Below are 12,242 nucleotides of genomic sequence, written 5' to 3' on the forward strand. Positions count from 1 at the left end.
CTCGTTTTTATCAATTATTACAAAGAAAGAACGATTACAATTATGCAAATATACTAAAGACCAATCGGAGTTCAGTGTCTACGGTTAGGGTTACATCATAGTTCAGTCGTTTTGGATTATATCCTATCAGTGACTTCAGTATAATTTTTTTACGATAATGAAACTTTAATAATGTTGTTTAATAGAAAAATTAATTACCTGAGGGGGGAGAAGGTGTGAATGGAGTTGCTTGAGTGCGTTTGGGCAAAATGAACTGCAGATGTTCACTTGGTTTAGTGCAAACTCTTACTGGAAAAAGTGACAAGCGTTTGCCATGTTTACTAGTCTGTTTATCTGCCCTTTAAGATAGGTTCTATTTTTGTCCTTATTGACATTTTACATTGATTGAACTTATCTGCGTGCTTAGCCTATAGATGTTTTGAACAAGAGTCAGATTTTCTGAAACTTGAGCATGTAGTATTTCTGAAAAGATCTTGGTATGTCAGAGTAGTGAGTAAGGGACAATATTGTGTAATTGGCAAAGATTTACAATGTGGACTCAACTGTACACAGTTCACTTCTGCGTCAATCACATTGGCAGGAGAGATAATCTGAAAATATATATGCATTTTGTGAATGAATATATTGTAGGACATGTCTCTGAGATTATTTTTTCTGCTCTAAAAAAAGTAACATTTTAATCCAAACAAACAAACTATATATATATATATATATATATATATATATTTATATATATACATATATATATATATATATATATATATATATATATATATATATATGATTGCAAAAACCTTTATTATCATTATCATCATCAATTATGAAGCAAAACTGAAGTTTCAAATAGAAAAAAAACACACAGAGTCCTTTGTGATCTAAATATTTAAGAGAAAAGAATCAATAAATAGCATTTCCAGTAAGAAAACATTTGAAAACACAGATGCTGTCTGCTTTTATATGTACTGATTTTACTTCTGTTGAGTTTGAATTAACAGTTTTTGTTCAAATTTGGCACAATTTACACTGCTGACCAGCCTAAACACATTCTTGTGAGAGTATTTTTCCAATATTGATACTTTTTTAAACATTGCTTAATACCTTTTATTTAAACACATTCCATCTAATTTAAGCAGGCACAAAATTCTTAAAGAATCAAAAATGGTTGTTTGAAATGGTCTCATAATATTCAATCAGACAATGACTTTCTGGCATTTTTCAGGAAATAAATAACTAGAGTAATATAGAAATAATCTTAGTGTTTGTATGTGATACGGAATACGTAAATGCACAAGAGTGTTAAATAATTGGGACATTTTTAAATGTTCGTTGGTTGTCTCTCTGAGTGACAAACTACAGCTTTTCAACAAAACAGATTCAATTTATTTTCATACTTAAGGTTTGACATTTTACCAACATGTATTACAAATTAGAAATGATTACATCTTTAAAATTATTTGTGGGAAAACCAAACATTTAAAAAAATACTTTGTAAGTATATCAATATATAAGTATGTCAATATATAGATTTGGGTAATAATACTCTCTATAAAGATTAGTAGCTACACTTGTACTCTTAGCAAAAATTTAGCATACCAAAAAACTATCAGTTTCAGTGCAAGATTGCAAACCTGCACTCTGTAAGAAACTTCAAAAACTGAGTTAGGTCTATATGACACAAATTGTAAGGAAAGGAGACGTTTGAGACTTGAAGGATTGTGTGTATGTGTATGTGTGACTATTAAACTGATTATGATATGTATTTAGACAGAGAACCTGACTGTGTGAACACTTACAGAACTGTGTGTCTTTGTATATTTAGAGACACTGTGAAGTGAGAACTGGACCAGGAAAATAAAAGTGCATCTGTGCCCTCATCTTCCCCTTCCTCTTCCTTTCTTCCAGTGAAAAATTAAGTCTCAAAGTACTTATATATCTGAGATACATATTGCATGACACTTTGCCAGTCCGGTCGGTCTGTGTGCATCAATTCATTAATGTCCTAAAGAGAGAGCAGATGTAGAAGTTTAGATGCAGGAAATACTTTTGCACATTTTCATGCACATTTCTTTAACTATGTGAGCTTAAACATTGTTTTTTTTTTAACTCTTGCCTTAGACTTGCATTCTACTATAAAAATCCATCTTAAAAATATTATAATTCAATTAAATATGATGATCTAAAAATTAAGTATTCACATGTACTGTTTGAAAACAGTTTTTCTTACAGCTGTCATTTCCACCACAACAAACCATTCTGGCCACCATCAAGCTATCCAAGATTTAGATGAGTTTATCTCTAGAATTTAGAATTGCATTATTTGCTCACTAATGGATCCAACAGATGCAGTGGATGGGTGCCGTCAGAATAAGAGTCCAAACATCACAATAATCCACAAGTACAACACACAACTCCAGTGAAGTGAAAAAAAACCCTGCATGTTTGTAATTAACAAATCCATCATAAAGGTGTTTTTAAAATTAAATCTTTGCTTCGATCCATAATATGGTTTTCTCCAATTAAAAAGAGATCTCATCTGAGGACAACAGGGGATGGACTTTTACACTTTAAGTTAAGATGCTTTGATTGTGTATTTGTTTCTTGAAAACATGCAGCTTTTCACTTCACAAGATGTTAATTGATTGACTGGAGTCGTGTGGATTACTTGAGCATTATTGTGATGTTTTTATCAGCTGTCTGGACTCTCTTTCTGACGGCACCCATTCACTGCAGATGATCCTTTGGTGAGAAAGTGATGTAATGCTGAATTTCTCCAAATCTGTTGCAGTGAAGAAACACCCTCATCTATTTAGAATGTTTGAAATGGCATTTTCATCACAAAATGATATAAAAAAAATAATAATAATTTTGAGATGTAGTAGAAATGACACTGGTGAAACTGTTCAAAATGACAAAAACAAACAAATAACAGACAAAAATAGAGTTTTCCTGGGATGCATGTGTATACACACATAATATTGTACACTGTGATATGCATTAAACTCGGTGTGAATAGTAAGTTTTATTTACTAAAAGTCCACCGGTCCAGAAGTCCTTATATTTTGAAGAAACTTCCTCATAAATAATGTATAGATGATACTGTATATGCAGTTGATTGCACTAAATGAACAAGATCACATTTTACACATTATATATTGCGTTACATAATTAAAACCCCAAACGGACAAGGGTAGACAAGTTTTATTCATGAACCGCCAGAGGTTGTGTCATTCATAAACTACATTCAATCCTCCTCTAAGAAAGAGCAAATAAACTGGATGTGGGATTTTCCAGTCATTCGTTGATGTTGTTGTGGGGAGATTTAGGGATGACTGTTTAAGACAACAGTGCAAAGACCTTCACTTTAACATCATAACCAGTAAGAGGTCACAATAATTACGTCTAAGACCCAGCTGCATCACATCCACACACACATATTTTGGTAAGGAAGTTAATAAAGATCTCAGCTTGAGTTCTTAAATTCTCAGTCTATCCACCAGCGACATTCACATAGTATATATGTGGAGTGTAAAAATTAGTAGAGGTTGTTATTTTATAGGCTTGAAAATCAAGTACCACAGAATTAAAGGAATAGTTCACCCAAAAGAACCTTGTGTGTGTACCGTCTCTATAAAAACAACTGCTTGGTAATGTTGACTAACTGTCTATATATTTACATCACAGTTCCCTCCTTATGTCTACAGTATGTTGGGTGAAGCGAGCTCCTGACTGTGGCATTTCCCTGTCATAGTGTCTATGGGTGTGTAGGAACCTAGAGAATCATTAAAGATTTACAGGTCATTTTAAAAGCCCAGAGGGTGGTGAGGCATTTGGACACATTCTCCTGTTTTTCCAAACGCCTCTTTCTCGCCACACTCCAACTTCACCATGGAAAGCTTACTGTGTGATATTTGATAAGCAAATGCCAAGGTCTCTAAAGAAATCTCTTGTATTTAATCTGTAACAGGCCTTTTTATTATAATTGTAAAAACGCTCACCTTCAGATACCTTCAGGTATCATTCCTACTTCTGCACAAAGCAGTCAAAAAAATTAGCAACAGGATAAACACTAAACAGTCATGTGAAAGAGAAAGTAAACCCTCTTTAAATTCGATAGTTTTGTGTATCAGGACATAAGAAAATAAATCCAACTATTCCTTAGCAAGTCTTAAAATTATGTAAATAAGTTATTATTTATTAATTGTTATTATTTATTTAACAAAACAAAAGCCAAAATGGAGAAGCCATGTGATTCTTTTCTTCTTCTGCCATTCTGTTGTAGATTTGCTGGTGTGCTTGGAAATACTGTCCTGTTGCATGACCCAGTCTCAGTCTAGCTTTAGCTATAGGAGAGATGGCCCCACATCTGACTCCAGAATATTTTGGCATACAGGAGTTCATGGTCGACTCAGTGGTCATGACCCTTCGACCACCATGGTTGACAGTTGGTATGAGGTGTTCGTGCTGATATGACGTGCGTAATGGCCAAGCATCTCCATTTTGGTCTCTCCAGAGGACAATGTTTCAGAAGTCTTTTGTTCAGATGCAACTTCGCAAACCTTCTCTCTTTTTAGAGAGAAGAGGCTTTCCATCCTTTCAAACAAGCCATATTTTGTCAGTCTTTTTTTAATTGTATAAACTTTAACATGCTAACCAAGACCTGTAGAGTGTGAGATGTAGCTCTTGGGTTTTTTGCAATTTCTATGAGCATTGCAAGGTCCTACATTGGGGTGAATTTGCTGGGATGTCCAGTCCTGGGAAGACTGGCAACTGCCTTGAATATTTTCCACTTGTGAATAAACTTCTTTAATGTAGAATGATGGACTTCAGATTGTTTGGAAATGAACTTTTAAAACTTCTGAGATTGATGGGCAGTAACAATTGCTTCTCTAGAAGTATTGCTAACATCTTGGCATTGTTAAGACACGCATGAATTCTCATGAGCAGTTAACTAAACAAAAATTAAGCGAAGGCATTTGATAAGCAGCTCTTGGCTGCTACTTAGCCTCTAAATTCCTATCCACCTTATTTGTCGAAGCGGAATTGTGTGGGACTTCAGGGGTGTATTCCAGAAAGCAAGGTTAAAGGGTTAGTTCAACCAAAAATCAAAATTATGTCATTAATAACTAACCCTCATGTCGTTCTAAGCCCATGAAACCTCCGTTCATCTTCAGAACACAGTTTAAGATATTTTAGATTTAGTCTGAGAGCTCTCAGTCCCTCCATTGAAACTGTGTGTATGGTATACTGTCCATGTCCAGAAAGGTAAGAAAAACATCTTCAAAGTAGTCCATGTGACATCAGAGGGTCAGTAAAAAAATTTTTGAAGCATCGAAAAAAAATTTGGTCCAAAAATAGCAAAAACTTAACATAATATTAGCACAGAATCAGTTCAGAATCAATCACCAAAAGAATCAGTTCGGTTCAGACGCTCCGTGTGTCAGTCTGCTTCACGCTGAGTCACACTTGCGCAGTATCATCAGCTCCTCGGTTCTCGAATCGGACGCATCGGATGGAAACGGTTCTTGACTCGTGAACGAGTCATTCTTTTGTTCGTTATCTGTCTAGGCTCGGTGTTCATCTTCAGTTCTCTCTTCACAGCAGTTCAGTCAGTCTACTGTTTGAGTAAATGAATTACTCCGGGATATTGGTTTGTTTTAACTCAGAGGGAGTGTCAGCCACATTAAAAAAGTTAACAGCTTAAGTTATTTGTGGATTAAAGCTTATTGGAGACGCGAACCGTTTCAATCGATTCAGTTCGATTTGGTGAACTGGTTCAAAAAGATCCGGTTACATCGAATGATTCGTTCGTGAACCGGATATCACAAACTGCTTTGTTTTGAACTCTCTCTCACAACAGACACGGAAGAGAAGACAATGATGAATAAAGTCGTAGTTTTTGCTATTTTTGGACCAAAATGTATTCTTGATGCTTCAAAAAACTCTAACTGACCCTCTGATGTCACATGGTCTACTTTGATGATGTTTTTCTTACCTTTCTGGACATGGACAGTAGACCGTACACACAGCTTCAATGGAGGGACTGAGAGATCTCCGACTAAATCTAAAATATCTTAAACTGTTTTCCGAAGATGAACGGATTTTTGGGTGAACTAACCCTTTAACTTACCGTCACATACTGTATACCCTGAACTCTCGAATGATTGACCTAAACCTTGCTTACTTGAGGTATGTTGGTTCCAAAAATGTAAGACATTCTCAACCGAGCAACAAATCGATGAGTTACTATGGAAACCGATGATAAGAAAAGGTGTGCCATTCTGCTGCTGCTTCATTTGTTCAATGGTCATTTACATACTTAGTGCATATTGCCACCTAATAGATGGTTGTGCAATCATTTAGATTTAAAAAAATATATATATTTTAATCACTGACAATAAGAATTATATTGTTTGCTTGATGCTAATTATATAAGAAATATCACATATATTTTTTTATTATAGAAATATATAATATAAAATGCAGATCCACAATTTGTGAGAATGACAATAAAAATAATAAATATATTAGAATAAAATAAACATAACCTTTGGGCTGGGACAACGCGTCGAGGTCATCGATGACATCGACGCAAAAAATACATAGACGCAAAATATGCGCATTGATTCGTCGACCAATTGATTCGTCGTTTTTATTTCTCTAAAAAATGTTTACCTTATGTGCGCTGAATATACGCGATGGCCGGATCAACATTCTGTCCAATGTTATATAACCAATCCAGGGGTTTTTCTGCATTTATCTTTTTTTTTTTGGGCGGCTGTCAAAGCCTTATTTGATCGGTGAGTGATCAAATATATTTAATGTTCATTATATGCATCATATTAATGTTCATTAAACACGATAGAAAAAGAGCGAAACACCAAAGTTTCATGCGCGCTCGCGCACTCACAGTCTTCAAACTTCAAACTCTCTCTCTCTCTCTCTCTCTCTCTCTCTCGTGCATATTAACCAAAATCATTAGACACGATAGAAAAAGGACGGAACGCCAAAGTCCGGTCGGTCATGATATGCAAATTTTTTGAGATAGGAATTTTGGGTTTTCATGTGCTGTATGCCAAAATCATCAGTATTAAAACAATAAAAGACCTGAAATTTTTCAGTTGGTGTGCAATGAATCTAAAATATATGAAAGTCTAATTTTTATCATTACATTATGCAAAATAATGAACTTTTATCACAATATGCTAATTTTTTGAGAAGGACCTGTATAGAGTTTTAGCCGGCAACATCTTTGGATGGTATTATGCACTGTAGATGGTGATAACTTCAAACTCTGCATTTTTTCTCTGAGAAACTCCTTTCTGATATTGCTCCACTATTTTTTGCCGCAGCATTGGGGGATTTGGTAATCCTCTGCCCATCTTGACTTCTGAGAGACAGTTCCACTCTGAGAGGCTCTTTTTATATTCAATCATTTTGCCAATTGACCTAATAAGTTGCAAATTGGTCCTCCAGCTGTTCCTTATATGTACATTTAACTTCTCCAGCCTCTTATTGCTACCTGTCTTAAATACAAATGGCTGCACCCATTCTTACTGGAAGAATAAGGTGGATATGGAAGCAGTATGGGTGTATTTATTTTTTCACACATTGCTTTTCCTTTTTGGCCTAGTTTTTTACAAAATAATGATAGCGTGTAATATGAATACCATAGAATTCAAAGAGGGTATACCTGTACTTCCTTTTTTCACTTGACTGTATATCAGAATATTGTATTATGTATTGTTTTCAATAAAGGCAACTGATATAAACACAAGCACACTGTAAGACTCCATCAGTTGGTGACTCAGGTCTATATGTCAGCTGTCTAGTGACTTGAAAGCATTTCTGGAGTGATAACCAATACGAGAGAAGACGGTTGATCTAGCGTGTTTCATCGCTACTGCAGTGATGTAAAGATGCAGGCTTTTTTTTGACCTTATACAAGGACACTAAAGAAAACTGATGCACAGAAGAATGCGACAGCAAATCTAATCTACTGAAAAACATGGAGTGTGAATGGTCAGTTCATTAAAAGAAAAAAAAGTAATAAAATAAAACAATTCCATGAGACAGATTTTCAAATGTTCAAATTTCTTTAAGATTTTGTATTTTATTTACGTATGATTCAGGAAAGATGATCACAGCTGCCTGATAAAAGTAATTATATTTTACTTGTGGAGACTTACTAACTAAAATAATCAGCATTCTGAAGCTCCTTTGATTTAACTGGGTGTTCTAGATCGTTTGTTTTTTTTAATAATGGAAAATTCACACAGCCTAAACTCACAAAGGCAAGAGCAAGAGGCAGTTGATTTGAATGATGTGTAAATATAGCTCTATACATCCCACTCGCCTCGACTGCTGAATTTACAGCCTGATCAACAGTCCATCTTTGGCTCACAGTTACAGTGGAGATGAAAATGACCTGTATTTAGATGTGTTCAGCTGTGTCAGTCACACAAAGCAGTAATTAAAGATGTGCAAATTACTCACAGCGAAAGCCAAAGACTACTTAGGGGTTTCTTTTGCTGTTTGCTGTAATCATTTGGTGTAATCATGCTTGTTTGATTATTCAGTATTCATTTATCTTTAGACTATTGAGTTATTTAAAATAATACAATCCAATAAAAAAAAAAATCCACATAGGAGCCACAGTATTGAAATCATATCAGTGTTATTTTAGTGAGATACTATTTAGTTTTTATTGGAATGGTTTTTGGTTTTAAACCTTCAATTTTTATGTTAATTTCAGTTTTAGTAATTTTATTTTTTATTATATATATATATATATATATATATATATATATATAATTATTTTTATTTTTTTTAATATGTCTTTATTATTTCAGCTTCAGTTTTATTTATTTTAAGTTAAACTAAATTAAATGAGAAATGCTGCCTTGGATTAAATTAAGTTTTATTTTATTTCAAGTAACAATGTTTATTTTAGTTTTTTTGATAACTGGATCATTTAGATGAAGGATGTGTGTGTGTCTGTGAACATAGACTCACCAGAGAGGGTTTGATACCAATGCTTTCAGCTGCTTGGAAAGCCAGGGTGAGATTACGCCCCTATAGAGAGAAAACAGCACTCTGTGAATATTATTTACAGTAGTGTCTAAACCCAGCTAAATTCTCTAGCGATGCTCTAGAGAGTGATAAAGCTTCTACACGAGGCCTTTCAGTAGCCTTGTCATTCACACCCAAAGAGGCTTTGTGAATAATTCAAAAGCATAATGTACTTCCTGTAATCACTATTATACTTATAGCTGCAATTTGTCACACAGCTCTGAAGACCGTAGCTCTTTGCATGTTTGTGGGTGTGTGTATCAGGCACGTGCACACATAGACATCAAAGGGGGCTTGAGCACCTGCCCTTTTTCTTCTCAGAGTAGAAAGATTTTTCTGGGGAGTGTTTTTAAAAAAAAATTTTTTATTATTATTATTTTTTATAAATGAATATATGTATATGTGTGCTTGCATGTTTCTGTTTGCACACAGCTTTCCCTGTCAGACAAATAAAAAATCTAATTATCAGGTCAGGTCAGGAAATGTTGAGAAATGCTCTAAATCTCCGCAGCACAGAACTGTAGCACACATTGGTCAGCTGCACATCACAGTCAAAGACAGACAGAGCTGCAGAAATCAAGCCTTCTCTCCATTTCCTGTTGTGTTTGTCTTGCTGTGGAGGTGAGTGGTGATGAATAACAGACTAAGTTACATGTCCCTCGAATTTACAGCTTATTATCCAAAAGGCAAAATAGTTAATTCGTCTTGCTAATAACATCCATGACTCATGAGAGCTACCATGATTGCTACCAAGGCCAAAAGAAGGTCCGTTTCTTACAATGCATTTAGAATGATCACAATTTCATATAGTTAATCAGTATCACGCGAAGACTGATGTTTTTTCCACTTAAAAGCAGAATGTTTAGAAATGTGATATTGATTTTATACTGAAGTTCAGTAAACGAAAAATGTATATTAAGACACATTTTAGACACAATATTGACTGTGTTTGCTCCATTTTGCCAAAAAAATATAATTTCAATTTGAGTCTCTGAGCAACATGACACTGTTTTGTTCCTGAATGAATCAATCGTTTAAATGATTCGGATCAGTTGACTCACTTATTAACAGTGACTTGCTGCCACTTACTGGTGGCTTAAATCTCACATTTAAAGAATCTTTTCATTTAAAAAAAAACAAAACAAATATCAGTATTCACCAATTATGTTTAAATAATCAAAACAGTATTATGCATTTGCAGGTTAAATGTATTCATGTCCTACATTAAACAGTGAGTAAATGCATCTAAATGCCACTTCAGATGCAGCTTCTGTGTTTTCTCTGCATTGCAAAGATTAATTTTGTCAATACTGATTTAGTTTGCTTGGTAACAGCCCAAATGACTTATTATTGTAATTGACTGCCTCATTTTAAGAATTTGACTGAAAAGATGATGCACACATTTAGAAAGAATTGGCTTTATAAAAGTAAAAATGCCCATAAAATATGGAATTACATTTGCTTCAGTAAAAATGAACGAAACTTTATAAAACTGAATGTAACTTTTTCAGAAACTATCAAAAAAATGCCATTACAAAAGAAGAAAAACACAATGAAAATGAAAAAAATTTACTCAGTTGCACAAATTTAACCCCTTTGCGTGCAAACATCGCTGACGGCCCCAGTTTATTATTGTTTCACTTTCACAGCACATTAAACATCACTGTCTTACTTCATCTGGACAAACTGTGCATCAATGGAAAGTTTAAAGACTCAAGCTTCGATATTTGACCAATATTTTGATAAAACATTGTTGCTGTGACAGATATTTAGTGATTTATGTCAGGAGTGCAAAATAATAAATCCGTATTATGCCACATTTTGAATAGAAATTCACAACTCACTCATATTCAGTCACGTCAAGAGCGGTTTATTTGTGTTCACATAGACTCACTGAACAGCGTCAATAAGGATTTACAGACCAAAGATGCATATCTGCGGAGATATATGGATATATTTACTGATGTTTACTTCATATTTCTTCAGACAGAATCGTCATTTCTATTCATTTTCCACAGATTTACGCGATCAGATGATAAACAGCCTCTCCCAGCGATCTCTGTGTGTGCGTGCAGTAGTCACAGCCCGTGCGGTGTGTGACTCAGACTCTGATTGGGTCTTTCAAACGTCAATCTTACAGTGTCATATATGGACACCGCCCCATCGTGTCACATGCTTCCTGCACACTTCCTGGTAGTTATCTGGCCAAAACAACACTGAAACACCTCTGTACACACAAAATATCCGAATAATAAACCCGCGATTACGATAGTAAAGCTTGGTATGAGAATTTCTTGAGATCTGGGGCGTTTTTATAAAAAAAAATCGAAAATGTACATCGGAAATGCTAACTTGTGCAGCGATGAAAAAGGCTACAAATAACATATTTTTACAACAGTAAACGACCAAATTCCACCCCTGATCGCTAAAGGAAGTTATTATAAACACTCGATCGGGGTTTAAAGTGAGTTTTGAGTAAAAGTGTACTAATAATTTCATAAATTGTCAGATGTAGCTTGATGCTAACGTTAGCACCAATGCTACTAATAGCAGGTGCTTTTCTTCTTCATAATGCATTTTTGTCTCAATAATTCACGTAAGGTCGTAAGAAAATGTTTTGTTGTATTTTTATAGTAAGACTTTTGATAAATAAGGGCTAAATGCAAAGAGAGACTGAAGTGAGATCGCTGCTTTGTTGCTTTGTAAAGCCTGAAAAACCACAATCAAGGCTAATAAAGGTGGAATAAAAACAAAAGAATAATGATAAAAGAATAATGCGGATAATGTGTCATACTTGGCGGAGGTGTGAAAGAACCATTTGGTGAGAACAATACAATCATGATTCGGGCAGTTTTCAACAGTGAAACATACACAAAGAGCACAGGAAAGTTTACATGTGAGATCTTACAGAGATGACAAGGGCCATAAATCAATCTGATTAGCCTTCTCTAAAAACACACATGACATGGCCTTAGAAAATATTTCATAAAATTCACAGTTTTACAGATTCGATTATGAAATTTTTTATGAAGTCTTGGAAGACTTGTGGCCTTAGCTACACTGTGTTTTCAAACTCATTTCCTACATCAACATTTTTTTAAATACATTTAAAACATATGTTTTTAATATTTTTATTTTTGTTTTTATGTTTGAGCTTATATATCTCTATTATC

At 34.4% G+C, this 12,242-nt stretch overlaps 1 protein-coding gene across 8 annotated transcripts in view; it reads right to left on the minus strand.

Moving 5' to 3' along the window:
* Positions 1-867: 867 nt before the first annotated feature.
* LOC127996387 (cytospin-B) overlaps positions 868-12,242 on the minus strand; it is a 105,772-nt gene continuing 94,397 nt past the window's right edge. For all 8 annotated transcript variants that reach the window (XM_052591943.1, XM_052591942.1, XM_052591945.1 and 5 more), the window contains 2 exons: positions 9,013-9,072; positions 868-1,999 (listed from right to left, as the gene is read on the minus strand). In XM_052591943.1, coding sequence (XP_052447903.1) covers positions 1,910-1,999; positions 9,013-9,072 — 150 coding nt within the window. In that variant the 3' untranslated portion in view covers positions 868-1,909. The remainder of the gene's footprint in view (positions 2,000-9,012; positions 9,073-12,242) is intronic.

This window comes from Carassius gibelio, chromosome A5 (genome assembly GCF_023724105.1).
Source record: "Carassius gibelio isolate Cgi1373 ecotype wild population from Czech Republic chromosome A5, carGib1.2-hapl.c, whole genome shotgun sequence".
NCBI lineage: Eukaryota > Metazoa > Chordata > Actinopteri > Cypriniformes > Cyprinidae > Carassius > Carassius gibelio.